This window comes from Tamandua tetradactyla, chromosome 2, assembly GCF_023851605.1.
Source record: "Tamandua tetradactyla isolate mTamTet1 chromosome 2, mTamTet1.pri, whole genome shotgun sequence".
Taxonomy (NCBI): domain Eukaryota; kingdom Metazoa; phylum Chordata; class Mammalia; order Pilosa; family Myrmecophagidae; genus Tamandua; species Tamandua tetradactyla.
In genome coordinates, this window is record NC_135328.1 from 181,838,274 (window position 1) to 181,854,529 (window position 16,256).

The following is a 16,256-nucleotide window of genomic DNA, read 5'->3' on the forward strand; positions in this document are numbered from 1 at the left end:
CTGGCAATGTGGGGCAGAACTCCTAGAATGAGCTGGGACTCAGCATCAAGGGATTGTGAAAACTCCTAGAATGAGCTGACTCAGTATCAAGGGATTGACAAAATCTTCTCGACCAAAAGGGGGAAGCGTGAAATGGGATAAAATAAAGTGTGAATGGCTGAGAGATTCCAAACAGAGTCAAGAGGTTATCCTGGAGGTTATTCTTACACATTAAATAGATATCACCTTGTTAGTCAAGATGTAATGGAGAGGCTGGAGGGAACTGCCTGAAAATGTAGAGCTGTATTCCAGTAGCCATGTTTCTTGACGATGATTGTATAATGATATAGCTTTCACAGTGTGACTGTGTGATTGTGAAAACCTTGTGTCTGATGCTCCTTTTATCGACCTTATCAATAGACGAGTAAAGCATATGGAATAAAAATAAATAATAGAGGGAACAAATGTTAAAATAAATTTAGATTGAAATGCTAATGATCAATGAACGGGAGGGGTAAGGGTATGATATGTATGAATTTTTTTCTGTTTTCTTTTTATTTTGCTGAATAAATCAGAAATGATCATGATGATGAATATGCAACTGTGTTGATATTGTGAATTACTGATTATATATGTACAATGGAATGATATTGTGAATTACTGATTATACACGTAGAACGGAATGATCAAAAGTTAAGAATGTTTGTGTTTGTTGTTAAAAATATATAAAAATTTTTTAAAAAGATAAGAGTTGTGCAATGGTGGCTCAGTGGCAGAATTCTCACCTGCCATGCTGGAGACCTGGGTTCGATTCCCAGAGGCTGCCCATGCAAAAAAAAAAAAAATATATATATATATATATAAACATAATACTGAAAAGGCAGAAACAGAAATAAAACAATGGTTTTTATTAACTGTGGTTAAAGCTTGCTTGGATAAGCCCAAGGATGTTCAGAAACCAATTACATATTGTGTTTTTCTCTTACGAGTTCAAAGCCTTTCCCACAACTTCCCAATCACAATGAAGATAGCATTCCAAACAATGAAATGCCAAACTTTTATTTATAGAACTCTACAAAAGCAAACAAAAATTCCACTCAGGCAATAAGAGAGAGAACTTCTGACAGGCAGAAAATCTAGATTCTGTCTGGTAGGACTGACTGTGTTCCATTTTGCAAACTGATAACCCATAGTTCCACAAGCAGGCCGGATATTTGTGGTGTGACTTTAAAGTAACGAGGCTTCTTTCTAGAAGCCACACCAAAAACCAAGCTCATTATTCTATCCTCGCACATAGTCTATCAGCTTTCTATTTGAAATCAGTACTATCTGAGAGGTTGTGTGCTACACAGATAGTTAAGACTTCCTGTAAAATGGTCTTAGGGAAACAGCTCCTAATATCGGTGGCTCAATCTGTCACTTTTTTCTAGCTGGGCCTCTCTGAATCTCAGGAAGCTGGAAGCCTTTATTCTAAAGGGCCAGCACATGGGGCTGACTCATCTGTGTCTTTTTAAGGCCATGCACAGCTGAGCTGCTCTGTTTGAAGCTCTTCTTCCTAGCTCCCTTCTTGTGCTCCTGAGGCTTTTCAGGATTACAACTACCACATTTAAAGTCCCTGTACCTGCTTATCATGCATGGGTAAATTAGCTTTTGAAAACATGAACATTTGGCTTTGGATGTCATCCAACTTTGTTGTAAGCAGTGTCAAGAAAATTGAAAAGGATGGCATGTTTCATTTCCCCCCAATTCCCAAAGAAAAAAAAAGGACGGGTGTGTGAGCTAAAATGTGTTTATTTTTAAAAAGATTACTTAGGGGGCTAAAGGCTTGAACTGAGGGAGAAAGGGTGAAAAGCAGTCCTTGAAAGGATAAGTAAGAAGCAGAAATTCAGTCAACTGGGGTCCACAATTTCACTACTAACACTTAGAATACAGGATGAGGTAGAGAAAAATTCTTCCAAGCATCTCCTGAAGTAGAGAGCCCTTTCTACTGAACTTGTACATTATCACATGTTTAACATCTCCACCTAAACCTAAGCTGACTGTTCATTTGACTTTCAGGAATTCTCCTTCCAGAGCAGTGGGAACTCCAAATCCGCAACAGAAAGGCAGGGTTCATAGCCAAACCCTGGGGAAGAGGTGGTGCAAATAAAGGGTCTGGATTTGGGGTAAGGAGATGAGACATTCCAGAATCATGCATTGGGCCAAGACACTCAAATCCAGGGGCTGGGCTGGACGGTCAGGGGAACAGGAAAGGACGCACATCCCTAAAAGGAAGGAACCTTGAGTCCCTGAAGAGCTGGGCCAAGGTCAGAGTGCCAGGACAAAATCATATCACTGTGCGGGAAAAGCTCCGGGACCTGAGGCGGCTGTAAGGAAGGGTTCACCCTCAGGGATACATCTCCATTTGCAAGGCCTTTTCCCTCTGGTGCGGGCGTAACTGCCTCTTCCAATTTCTGAAGTTCTGAACAGATAATGAGAGGTGCTGTGTTTTTCCCTCCATCATGAAGACAGGGTTCAAAGAAAGGGCGAAGGGGACCAGAGAAACTGTGGGTGAAAGTAAAGATGTGGGATTTGCCAGTCACATTGTAGAAGGAAATAACTCCTGCTTCATAGTCCAGGAAAACGCCCACACACTGTGGGGACTCTTTCAGGCGGAAGGAGGTCTGTGGGGATGTGAGCGCTTCGTACTCATTCCCGTGACTCTGTCGCACAAGCCAGTGTCCATTGGCCGGGGAGGCGGTGACCTTCCCCTTTCTGCTCACCGCCTCACTGCATACCCCGAGGATCCATTTGGTCTTGTCTCCCACGTACACCTCCCAGTAATGACAGCCAGCCGTGAAGCATTCGGCGCCCAGGACACTGACAACGAAATCAAATCTCTTCGGGTTGTCAGGTACAGGCTGCCTTCTGTCTCCAAGCCTCACACATCTCCTGTCCTCAGACAGGATAAGTTTGGGATGCGCTGTCTCCGGATCCAGGGTCACAGCCACTGCAGAGTCACAGAGGGGGGGGGGTTTGGGAAGGCTAGGTCTTAAGGGACCTTTGAATAGCTTTGCAGGGGGAACGTACTCTCTACGTCTGTAACCACTGTCGTTGACCCATTTTAGCTCTTGGGTCCCACCCACAGATATCCTGGAATCAAACAATACTGCCTTTCTAGGCCTGCTGGTAAGGTATGAAGGAAAAAGAAGTTTTTCATTTATCTGCGAAGCTGTGTTAATTCTTACGAAATGTTACCTTTGTCTTCAGTTTCCCAAAGGAATCCAAGAGAGCAATAATAAACACCGACTTTAACATTAGCGTGGGTTTCAATTCCAGCTCTGTCGCAGTAATTCCCTGACCTTGTCATTCTTCTCTAAACCTTGGTTTCCTTGCTTGTAAAATGGGAACAATAATAGCACCTATGCTGTATAGCTTTGTGCGGATGTGATGGGCTGATATATAAGATAGTGCACAGTCCATAAATAAGTGTGTGATGCTCATTTGGGTTGCTAAAACTATTATTTAGAATTATTTCAAAATGTTGATATAGAGAGAATGATTATTCCTTAAAATGGTGGATTATGGGAATCCAGGAAACACGCTCCTCTTGGAGAGTTATATATATCTGTGAAACCTGTACTTGTGTTGCTGACAGGAGAAAAACAGACTGTGACTGTGAGACAAGAGGGTTTATGAGTTCCGGAATGCCAACCAAGGTGACCTGAGTTCTATCAAGTGGCCGACTAATCGATTTTATCATGCCTTGACTGAAGGAAGATAGTGTGTACAGGAGTGGGGTGGGCAGCCTGGAAAATTGACAAGGACCCCACACAGTGAGGTCCTTCACGTTTTCACACAGGAAAACCAACAGATGTTATTCAAGCAGCAGCAAAACACCACAAAATGTTTTGTAATGCATTAAAGAAAGATGTACAATTCTTTTAGAATAAAACTACAAAATCTTTTTGTAATCTACATTGTTGGGGTATCTGCTCAACCCATTCCCTTCTCTGAAAATCCCAACCACCATCCCCCCAAGAAAACTGGTCTATAAACAAGAAAGAAGAATGCAGCAGATGTATAGAAAGAGCCAGAAGCAGAGTGGCTATTTATTCTATTGTGAGATAGGAAAGACTTCCTAAATGTTGGAGAGACCACATGGGAAACAATAAATTTGACTACATAAAAATAAATACTTCATGCATCACAAATACTATAAATAAAAATGAAAACCTTGGGAAATGACTTGTTATGGATAGGAAAACGACAAAGTTAAAATACTTTATATAGAAAGAATCCTATAAATCAAAAAGTAACCTGAATAAGATGGAAGCAGACAAGTCACAAAGAAGAAATACAACTAACTAGTGTACTTAAGATAAATCTCAAAAATCAAGCCACAGAAAAACCATAGGGAGATCAAACTGAACATTTTTCAGTGCCTTAAAAGAAGGTGAGGGGTTCTAAATCTAAATGTGATGCCCCCCCAAATCACAAAAGGAAATGATGACAGATTTGACAAAAATAAAAAATTATGATCTGCATCCCAAAGGAACCGAGAAAGAATTTAGGCTATAGAGCTCTATGGAGGATGCGAACTCTGAAATGTGAATCAATGTGATTCACGTAACTTACCAAAGTGCAGTCGGGCCCTTCTCCAGCCTGGGAGACATAAATGGGAATTGGTAAAGCAATGGAGAAATGTCAGAACTTCCAGAGTGAGAGTCAAGGACAAGAGAAAGGGCATCTCACCTGAGTTTGCTGCAGTTTTTTTCAACTCTATAAAAGAAACAAGGGAATGAGCTGTTGCTGGAAATACAGATCAGCAGGTAAAAAATTGGTATGGAAGTTACAAAGAACACGGGAAACTTACTCAGTTCACTCCGGAGTTTCTCTTTGAAAAAAGAAAAGAGTTTAAGAAATCAGAATGAGGTCTTCTACATTCCCATAATGTGACAGTCCTATCCTAACCTCATTCCCAGAGCAGATCCTCACTAGAGATACCCTGGAACTTCCCCATAGCAGTGTTTGCAATGGCAGTGGCTTCCAGCTGTGGCCTTTGCAGAGAGTCAGACTGAATAAATAACATGTCTCCACACATAAGTAATAGCCACATAAGGGTATGTGGATGCTATGGGGAAGAATGAAATATGTTTGTTTAAAACAATCACTGAGTTCCTACAAGGTTGTGTCATTATGTATATTTTATGTATATGTATATTTTCTTAATGTAAAATCAAACAGACATGTGTCACGTCTTTTCTTTCTTCAGTGTTAAAAAGACGTTCTCATACCTAAAATGGTAGAGGAGCACTGTTCCAGAATATTCTGTTAGGTGAGGATCTATCCATCTTGTCTAAAGGAATGTCATGCCTGGGTGATGAAAAGGATTTCCAGATGGCCTTATCTATGGGAATTTCATCTCTTTTTAAGGTAAGACATTTCCCATTTAGAGACTATATAATAACTGAGCAGGAAATACTTAAGAAAAGGGGCCTTTGAAAGTCAAGAAATCACAATTCTTATGGCTTGAGTTACACTTGCCCCTCCCTTCTATCCCAGAAAGTGGAACTGAGGCATTCATCCCAAGGCAGAGATGCCTACAGAAGGCAATTTGTGCCATCAATGAGGAGCATAACTTACTGAGAGCTTTGTGGAGTTTTCCTACAAAACAGAAAGAGAGGAATGCATGAGGAGATCATGCTGCTATATCCCAGGAACCTCGGAAGGCACATCACTTCATCCCACCATCACCAAAAGAATGACAACTGTTTTTATCAATCCCTTATCCAGTTATATCTCCCAGAGATAAGACCTCAGGGATCAGATGGTGCTTGTGCCACCTTCCCAGTGACCCAGCTTGCCCAGGAGTTTGGTCCCTCCTTCCTTTTCCCATTGCATTGGCCCTACCTGAGAATTGAGGTTAAACATTTGATTCCACTGCCAGGCCTTGTGCTTTATCATGGCTGGGCATGTGTTAGGCATTAGGCAATGGAGCAATGAAATTGAATATGACATGGCCCCTAAGAAGCTGATGGTTTATTTTTATCATCATCACCATGAATGGTCTCCATTTACTGTGCACTATTCTTATACTGAGCTAGGTATCAAATCCTCTCAACGGTGTGAGGTGTGTATAAGTATTATGCCCATTTTACAAAGAAGAAGTCCAAGACTCAGAGAGATAAGCAATTGACCCAAGGCCATCCAGCTAGTAATTGGCCAAGGATGCCCTCACCACTACATTGCATTGTTTCCTTCTGCTCTTGACAGAACAGCCAAAGTGACCCTGAGGTGAACACCCCTACATTCACCAGCTTGGAGGAGATGTAAGAAAGGAAGAGAAGACACACTGAAATCATTGCATGTGGGGCCATTTGTCTTCCAAACCTCAAAGAGCAGAGCCTGTCTGTTTCTTGTCCTCAATGTCTGACTTTGTACTTGCAGTAGCCAGAGTAAACATTCAATTAATGAAGATGAAGCAGCAATAAGGGAAAGGAGCCTCTGTTCCAGGTGCTGTGATGGGAGTTTTTAAAAAGTTGTCTCTTTTAATACCCAAAACAATCACCTAAGGGGATTTATTATCCTCATTTCACAGAAGAGGAAAACAAGGTCCAGAGTGGGGAAGTGACTTACTCTAGACTGGTAAGTGGTAGACCAATGATTTAAACCAGGGGTCACTGACTCCAGAGACTGTGTCTCTTCCCTTATACCATGTTGCCTCTCTCAATGTAAAGCTTAGGTAGAGCCAGAAGATTCTTATGCATCCTATGTATCCATGATAATATACTTTTAAATAGATACTTTTTTAGAAGATTGGTGGAAAGGCTGATAAGGAAAATTCATGATAACCCAGACTATGAATTTTGGCAATGGGCATCCTCCCTCCCCCACTACCACCAGCCTTAGAGCCCCTTGACACTGGGAACTAAATTCCAATGATATGAATGGAATATATACCATGCATGTATAAAAATGGACTGTCAGCATTTATATAGAAGGAGAAAGAATATGTTATTTGTTCCCTACTCCTTACTCTTGTACAAATAATTACCTTTTTCTTTTGTGTGATCTGAGAGAAGATTTTCTAGAAGGAAAGGAAAAGAAAATGAGATTCTGTGCCATTACTCTGCGTGTCCCTAATTCCTATTGACTTTACCTCCTCTTGACCCTGTCCACTTCTGTCTATCTCCATCTCTACATCCCTCACCCAGCCCCCATCATGTCTCACTGGGAGGACAAAAATAGCACCCCAAATTGTTCCCCACATCCTAACTTGCTCTCTCTGGTCTCTTCTCAACACTTCAGACAGAACTTCTCAGATCACAATTCTGACCAGGAAATTCCATTCCCTTCTATAGTACTACTCTTGGGGCGAAATCTAAAATTTGTGACAAGATCTACAAAGCTTCACACAATCTAGGCCTTGCCTAATTCCCCAGTCTCTGGTCCCCTGCCCCCTTTCCCCTTGCTTCTGCACCTTTTTGGCTCCTCAAATGAACTCTGCTCTCTATTGAACACATTTCTTTTTTCTTTTTTTTAAATATAACAACATATAAAAACGAACATTCTTACCATATGATCATTCCATTCTTGGTATTTAACCAATAACTCACAATATCATCACATAGTTGTATATGCATCACCATGATCATTTCTTAGAACATTTGCATCAATTCAGAAAAAGAAATAAAAAGAAAAAAGAAAAAAAACTCATACATAGCATATCCCTTACCCCTCTCTCTCATTGATTGCTAGGATTTCCATCTACCCAATATATTTTAGCCTTTGTTTCCCTTATTTTTTTTTCTAGACCCCTTATCACTCCCTTTCACTGATTACTAGCATTTCAATCTACTGAACACGTTTCTTGACTCAAGCTTTGTTTTTGCTATGGATGGTTTTCTATCCCCTCCTCATTCATGCCTGTTCATCCTCCAGACCAAACATTACTCCCTCTGGGAAGTCCTCTCAAGTTCCTCACAGTTAATTGGTTCTTCCTGGGCAGAGTCTTCACAGTACTGTGAATTCTTGCTCATGCCATTCATCCCATTTGTAGTTCTACATTTATCTGGTACTTATTTAGTTCATGTATACCTCCCTAACCAAACTGAAAGCCCTAGAAGGGCAAAGACTGAGTCTGCTTTTACTCACCATTGTATCCCCAGCACCTAGGTATAGTGCTGGGCATTTAGGAGACAATTATGAATCAGCTGTGAAATTAATAAAAGCTTCCCTCACTTTAGACCTACGTAGCTCTCATAGAATAAAGTCAAGCAATTAGTTCACAGACAAAAATCACCAAACATGCTGGAAGACAAGTTATTACAAATGAGAACCAGCAAAAACTGGAAACCAAAGATTTAGTGCCCCACCTCCACCAAGGAGAGCCCATGTGGGGATTTTCAGGTACAGAATTTAGAATAGTGGGTACTGGGGAAACAGACATGAACAAAACAGAGAAACGTCCCCACCCAGCTCAGGACACTTACCTACCTCCATCACCTGTTCATAAAGTAGCTTCTCTAGAAGAAAGGGGCGGGGAGGGGGAGAGAGAGATTTCAGCTCAGCTTAAGGAAAGCTTTTTCTAACAGAGTTGCCCAAAGATGACCTAATCTGCCTAAGTAGCACTTTGCTCCTTGTCAGTGTGAATGTGTAACCATTTGAAAGAACTAGAAGGTCTTCCAACCATCAGATGAGGCAAAGAATGTTGGATTTTGTGATTTTAAAGGTCCTTTCTAACCCCAAGATCCTGTGGAATTCAACCATATTTGTGAAAGTTCTGATGTGATTGTGTTTTTGAATTAATTTGCTTTGAGTGGGTGCCTTCATTAATTAAAAATTTTATTTTCTAATTTTTCAAAGGATGAGAATTCACAGCTCTGCCCAGGGACAAGATTTATTTAATCACCTCCGCAATGTGACTCAGCAGGACATCTAACCACTAGTCTTCTCCCAGCAACTTGAGGGGTCTCCAGTCTATGGAGAAGCACCATGCCTACCTCTGCTTCATTCTTGGTTTTTCCTAGAGAAATGGCAGTGCCACCTCCTGCCAGCCTAGGTTCCCTTACCACTTCGTTACCTTTTGATCTTCTTTGCTTCCAGAGGAGGCAAATACCCACAATGATGAGGAGTCCCAAGATAGGCAGGATCACAGCAAGAGCTACTGTTGAAGAGGAGATCCTCCCTGAAGATGGGGCTGGAAGAGAAACCACCAATGACCACACTTGGGGATATATCTGAGATCTCCCACACCAAGGGTTCTACCTCAGATGGCAGATGGCTCAGGCACATCCTAACCCATCTCCATCACTTCTTTGGATATGCTTCTGGCCAAGATTGGTAAGGCTCTTTGCTTCCCTCAGTAGCTCAAACCCTGGATGAATCAGGGATCATTTTAAAGATATGTGAGATGTTCAATGGAAAACTAAGTCCAGGGACTCCTAAGAACCTCAGGTGTTCTCCTCAGTAATCACCCACAGTCTTCTCATGAAACACCCCTGCTGCCACCTTCAGATCCTCACTTTGCCATGGAACAGCAGCCAGCAACTTCTGTCCTGAGCACCATAAAAGCAGAGGCAAAACAGTTTGTATGGTGTTGTAGCAACAGGCCTAGAGCCTGGGCAGGAGAAAAGGGAAAAAGGAAAGAGGAAATACAAAAGAAAAAATAGAAGTAGTGTTATGACAGAGCAGTCAAAAGTCTAAGCTGGGTGTTAATCTTGAGTGTTGATACTTGGATGAGGAATTGCGCCTCTGCAAGCCTGTCTGTAAAGTGCAGATGATAATAAACCCTGTCCCATCGTATTGCTAAGAGATTTAGTGATCAGGCATGTAAAGCACTTAGTACTTCCTAAGAGCAGTGCCAGAAAATAGGAGAGGAGGACAGACAGAAAAGAAGGAAGGGATTAGCAGAGGTCTGTGACCCCTCTCCATTCTAAACTCCAGGCCACAGTCTAACTTTTGTCACTTTAAAACCACCCCTCTCTGCCATATATTTCAAGGGTCTTCAAAAGATTCATACTCTTTGACCCATTGATTCTACTTCTAGAAATATATCCTAAGAAAATAATCAAAACCACTTTCCAAAATATGTGCAAAGTTGTTCGCTGCACCCTTAGATATAATATGAGGAAAAGGACATTAATTAATTTTATCGGTGTATAGCCAGGCAACGAAATACTAGGCAGTTTATAAAAATCACGTTGCGAAGAATTACTTAAGGACATGGGCAGATGCTCATAATATTTTAAGTGGAGGAAAAAACACCCAGGCACAAGAATACATATATGTAAGTATATACATCCAAGAAAGTCCTGAAGGAAAGGCACCAAAACGTTAGCAGTGGTTCTCTCTTGATGAGATTATGGGCTGCTTTCAATTTTCTTTAAAATTGTCTGAATCTTTCAAGTTTTTTACAATAAACATGATAGTCCTAGGATGTAATAACGTTCAAACAATTCTATATAAAGTAGGTGTTTACTCTGGGACCACCAGGTGCTTCGGACCTATTTTCTGCCTCAACTTTTACCTGTTATGATCATGGCTGCGGTCTTCTCCTGGCCAAGGGCCTCGTTGCGAATGGTGCAGGACACGTTCCCCAGAGCGCTGTCCCTGACCCTGCTGGTCACTGCTGTTCGGAAGAGCCCAACTTCATCCAGGGAGTGGGCCTCCGACAGGAACAGAAGCAGCCTGCCTTCAGGGTCTCTCCACTCAGCCCAAGGCTTTGGAAACCATCCCGTTGACCTGCACACCAGGTGGATCCAGCCAGCGTCATAGCTCTTCACATGGATATAAGGGTCGGAACCTAGAACTGGAGAGGAGAGACTGCCTGGCTGAACCAGCCCACAAGTGGATCGACAGGATCATAGCCTCTATCCCAGCCAGATGCTCCCCTTCCTCTCACAACCTCCTCTGATGAAAAGGGGTGACTGCTAAAGTGACTTCAATACTTACCTCCCTCTCCCCCAATCTCTTCACAATGGGATAAAACAATCTCTAGTTTCAATTTAATACCTTTCAAAACCACATACCATTTAGTGCATCATAGGATTCTGATTCTTTGGGGGCATCTCCGTCTCCTTTTAACAATTACTCTTCCTCTGAAAGGACTCCATATTTGGAAAGAGTCTGTCTGCCAACCACTGTGTATTTTTAAGTAATTGACTCAGCCCCCTTTTCTGGTGTGCACCTCTAAGTTATGACCATACAGAGCTGGTATCATTCCAAGCAAATGCAAAGGTACACTTCTTTGTTTTTGGGCTTAGTTTTGTCTCTCTCTCTCTCTCTTTTTTTTTTTTGTAGACTGAAGTTTTTAAAAAAATGTTGGGACTTATTGGAGAAACCCTATGTCTACCTTCTTAGGCCTTTAAGTGCTCAGTATCACCAGGATAGGGCCAATAAGCAAATGCTTGTCACAGCTCAGGGTTCTGGTCCTGGAGGGCACCTCCTTACAGCCATGGTTACAAATTCCCCAAAATGGGAACAAACAAAGATAACCCAGAGATGGAAAAGCTCTTGGTTGAGTCATCAAGTCCTAGAGGTTACTGTTTGTATAACCAGGATCTACACTATACTGTGTTTTCCAGGTTCCTTTCTCATCAGAAACACCTGGACCAGGGTCAGAGATTCATATGAGATAAATATACCCTGACAGGTAAAACTGATCCATCAGGGAAAAAAAAAATCTATATATGGGGGGACAAAGTAGATCCTGACTAAACTCATCCAACTGCCATAATGATCCCGGGCAACTCAAACCCATCCTAACCTGCAACCTGCAGGATCACGCTGTCCTCTCGACTGAGGTTGCCAATCCGGACCTGACATCGATACTGCCCTCGGTCCTCTAGCTGGACCCCACGGATCTCCAGAGTGACACTTCCCTCTTGGGTGTCTCTCACCAGTGCCGTCCTCCCCTTATATTCTGGCATCAGATCTTCATCCCAGTCTTTCCCATTCCGGAACACGTGAACAGCCAGGGAGTGCTGGAGGTGTGGGGACCGCAGCCACCTCACCTCTGTGGGCACCGTGGCTGGCCAGAGGGGAAGAGGGCAGAGCAGCTTGGCTGTGCCCCCCAGCGGGGCCAGGTGAAAGTGGCTGGCATCCCCTGTAAGGTGCAGACAAAAGAAAAAAGAAAGAGAGACAGTACAATCTGGGAGGGATGGGAGAAGGAGGGCTTGGAAACAGACAAGGAAAGAGATGCCTGAAGAGAGGACAGAGCCTGGAAAAGGCACTAAAAAGGATTGGGGGAAGAACAGAACCCAAGAAGAAATCAGATGCCCCCAGCAGAGGAGGAATTCAGAAACTCCTACCTGACCCATGAGGGGACAGCTGGAGGAAGACAAACATAATGAGGCAGCCAGAAAACCCGGAGCCAGAGGGACTTGCCATCTCCATCCAAACTAGAAAGATGGGGACAGGAAGATGTAGGAAAAGGGTTAGTGACTTGATGTGAGAGAGGGTACAACCTAAGAGGTGGGGAGGTGATGGAGGCTGTAGGGCATGTGCTCTGGGCTCATACTTCCAGGCAGTCCGGGGTTCGAAACCCAGCTCTGTTACTTATCTCTTTGTGACTTTGCGACTTAACCTCCCTGAGACTCTGTTTCCTCATCATTGAAATGGATATAATAATAACAGTGCCTCTTGTAGAATTATTGAGAAGATTGGGGGAGATAAGTGCTCAGTGCAGAGGCCAGCACCATGGTTAAGTCTCTAAAAATGCCATGGGTGAGGACCCAAAAGCGAGACACTGAGTGTGATTTAGAAGACATAAGAAGTACTTTAAAAGAATGAGAACTTGCACCCAGAACTATCTAGGTAAACACCAGAGTACTGGCCTCATTTCACAACTAGAGTGTCCAAGGCCAGGTTTTAGAAATACGTGATTAAACCATTCCCAAACCACAATGTCCCTGGACCTCTTCCCTGACAACCCTTCCATTTTTACACTTAAGAAATAAGAAACCAGGCAATAAGGGCTCTCCATTTCATTTTTTCCCTTCTCCTTCCCCTAGCCCCTGGCAATCACTAACCTACTTTCTTTTTCTATGAATTTTCTGGTCATTTTGTATAGATATGTAGGCTTCTTAAGTGTAATGTTTGCAATGTTCATCTATGTAATGGCATGCATCAGTACTTCATTTCTTTTTATGGCCAAATAATATTCCACTGAATGGATATACCATATTGTTTTTATACATTCATCAGTTGATGGACATTGAGTTGTTTTCAATGTCAAGGTTAGGAATTGTGCCAAGGAATTATGTCAAGGTCAACATTCATGCACAAGTTTTTGGTGGACACGTTTTAATTCTCTTGAGTAAATACCTTGGAATAGGGTTGCTTGGTTATGTGTTAACTCCCTCCATTTCATCTTGAAGGCAGTAATCCTGCAACAATGTCTGGAGTTAGAAAAACCTGGATTCATGTCTTAACCCCACCCTTTTACTAGCTCTGTGCCCCTGGGAATGTTAGCCCCTACCCTTCACCCTCAGGTTCTTAATCTATAAAGGGGAGCCCTTTCTCATAGGATGAATGTAAGGATTCAAGGAGATACTGCACGTAAAGTACTTGCCACAATGCCTGGCAGAACAAGGGTTCAATAAATGTATTATCGTTGTTGCTGTTGTTATTAAACTAAATGGGACAATTATTCCTAGTAGATAGAGGTCACTTTATGCATTAAGTCCAGAGACACCCTCAAGGAGTCTCTGCTGTAAATTTCTTTCCCCACCTATTTGCTACTGCCTGAAATTCCTTTAGCAGGAAACAGAATTCCTCATGTCACAATTGGGGGATAAAATATAAAATGTAAACATGCCAGGAAAAGATAACATATATCTTAAACTCTCTCCAAGTTTTCACATCTTTTCCAAAGAAAAGGTCTTAGAATAGGGGAAAGAGGTGCGGTGGAGGGGGCAGAGGTGGGAAAGGGAGACTGGGAAATTGAAGATTAGCTTTGAACAGATTTCCAATTCTGTTTTTTTCATGGCTAAAAGCACACCAGTTTTGTTTTATCTGTTTGTTTGTCTTTTTAATCTCGATGCATGTAACATACCCCTTTAATCCCCCAGTACTGCAAATGACAAACTAGCACTAGGATACAGTGGGGTTAGAATTATTGTTAGGAAATGTTTCTTTGCCTCTCTCACACCCACCCTCCTACAGGTTACCAGCTATTCAGCAAGTGAACAAAAGAAGTTACATAAATGAAAATGCTTATTTTATCAGTTATGCTTGAGGGTGGAAGTAGGTAGGACCCAGGATTCCCTGGAGTTACCTCCAATCCCAAAGACACTAAACTAGAAAATGATTTTGTTTTATTTTGTTTTTAATTAATTAATTAATTTATTTATTAAACATAACAACACACAAACACAAGCATTCTTACCATATGATCATTCCATTCTTGATATATAATCAATAACTCACAATATCATCACATAGTTGTATATTCATCATCATGATCATTACTTAGAACATTTGCATCAATTCAGAAAAAGAAATAAAAACAAAACAGAAAAAAATTCATATATACCATACCCCTTACCCTCCCTTTCATTGATCACTAGCATTTCAATCTATTAAATTTATGTTAACATTTGTTCCCCTTATTATTTATTTATTTTTAATCCATGTGTTTTACTTGTCTGTCGATAAGGTAAATAAAAGAAGCATCAGACACAAGGTTTAGAAAGTGATTTTTAAAGACATGTCCAGAGTGATACAGAACTGCAAGCTAAACTTCCTAAAATTAAAAAAAAAAAAGGAAACCTCCATAAACCCCAATTTCCAATATTAAAACATGTATGATGTAATTTAGGGAGTGGGCTCTAGAGTCAGCCAGGGATTTTGTTTTGGCTTTGCCATTTCCTAGCTCTGTGACCTTAGGTTAGTTCACTTCTCGAGCCTCCTTTTGTCAACACATGAAATAAAGTTAAGAGTACCTACCTCGTCAATAGGGTTGTAGTGAGGATTCATAGAAAATACATGTAAGTGATTCGTCCAGATGCTGGGAATTTTTTTTAAAAAGCAAATGAAGTCCTTCTGTCAGATGGTCACTCTGTGTAGTGAGGGAAGTCGACGTGACTTCAATGGAAAGCAATTATAGGGGCTGACCAACCTAGAGAGGATGACATAAAAATAGGACGTTCACTCCCTAGTAATCAGAGAAATGCACATTAAGACCACAGCTAGGTATCATTTGTCTCCCTTTAAATTATCCAATATTAGGGGGAGAAGTAGTATTCCATGCCATCATAGATGTGAGTAAACTGAATATCTTGTCCATTGCTGAACAACTTTCACAAGGACAGTTTAGCAGGAAGTATCAAACAGTTTACAAATATGCAAAAGCTTTAATAAAGTAATTTCACTTCCGGAAAAGAATTCTAAGGAACTAAATGGATTGGGCACACGGATTTGATGGTGAGGATGTTCATTACACAGTTACTTATAAAAAGGTAAAACAGAAACAAGCTAAAACATACGTTAAAATGGGAATGGTTATTTATGGTAAGTTCTTATAATGGAATACTATTCAGCATTTCATAATCATGTGGTAAATCAACCTTTAATAGCATTGAAAAATATTCACTTTAAATCAAAGGAAGAGTTAAAAAAAGAACTGTGTACACTATGATACAATTTTGGAAGAAAAGTGCTTAGAAAAAAAGGTGGGAATTTAGATATCAAAATATTAACAGTGGCTACTTTGGGAGGTCATGGTAGGCAATCTTTATGGTTTTCCTGTTGAAAGGTTTTGATAGACGAAATATACAAGAGGAAGGAGAATAGACAGAAATGGGTGTAAGTGCGCGTGCTTTATTGGCTGCGCTCCCCAGCTGAGCTCACCGGACTCAAAATCGAGTGAGGTTGAGTCCGCGTGCGGGCTTTGGCGCGTGCAGTTTTTAAGGGCAGGGGTCAGGTGATGGCATGAAAGGGGCGGCACATTAAGCAAAGGATCATTATGCACGGGGGTTGAGCAGTGGGTGGTCAGATGTCCATTGAGCAATGAGTGGACAGATGTCTGCTGAGTAATGAGTGGTCCTATGTCTCATGATTCCAGCTGCAGCGCCCTCCCGGGTTCCCCGGACCTAACACCTGTATTTTTCTGTATTTTCCAAAATTTCTACCTTGAGGATGTTAGTTTTGGCAAACAGACATATTAAATCAAATACATTAAAAGGAAGGAGGAGGAAAAAGAGGAGCTGAAAGTCCCCATGGGCTCTATCAAACAGAAGGTGCAGCCACAGCTGCTGATTAGCTTTGTATTGAAAATTAAGAAGTGCTGTCAG

The 16,256-nt window shown here is 41.5% G+C and overlaps 1 protein-coding gene and 1 long non-coding RNA gene across 2 annotated transcripts; one reads left to right on the forward strand and one right to left on the reverse strand.

Annotated features, from left to right (window-relative positions):
• Window positions 1-981: 981 nt before the first annotated feature.
• ERMAP (erythroblast membrane associated protein (Scianna blood group)) lies at window positions 982-13,345 on the reverse strand. Its single transcript, XM_077150005.1, has 12 exons — window positions 13,288-13,345; window positions 12,273-12,362; window positions 11,729-12,067; window positions 10,490-10,771; window positions 9,044-9,160; window positions 8,454-8,486; window positions 7,016-7,048; window positions 5,605-5,625; window positions 4,835-4,855; window positions 4,714-4,740; window positions 4,597-4,623; window positions 982-2,968 (listed from the first exon to the last, which is right to left on the reverse strand). The coding sequence occupies exons 1-12, from the start codon at window positions 13,331-13,333 to the stop codon at window positions 2,244-2,246; spliced, it is 1,761 nt and encodes a 586-aa protein (XP_077006120.1). The 5' UTR covers window positions 13,334-13,345; the 3' UTR covers window positions 982-2,243.
• LOC143674385 (uncharacterized) lies at window positions 2,686-6,601 on the forward strand. Its single transcript, XR_013171027.1, has 3 exons — window positions 2,686-2,872; window positions 5,234-5,394; window positions 6,235-6,601. It is a non-coding gene; the product is annotated as an uncharacterized LOC143674385 (long non-coding RNA).
• Window positions 13,346-16,256: the final 2,911 nt, after the last annotated feature.

Coding starts and splice junctions, on each gene's coding strand:
- ERMAP (XM_077150005.1), bottom strand. CDS start 13,333: ATGAAATGGAGGGAGTTAACACATAACCAAGCAACCCTATTCCAAG. Junction 7,049..8,453: donor TGAACAGGTGATGGAGGTAG/GTAAGTGTCCTG, acceptor CTTTCCTTCTAG/AAAATCTTCTCTCAGATCAC. Junction 5,626..7,015: donor AGATCACACAAAAGAAAAAG/GTAATTATTTGT, acceptor TCTGTTTTGTAG/GAAAACTCCACAAAGCTCTC.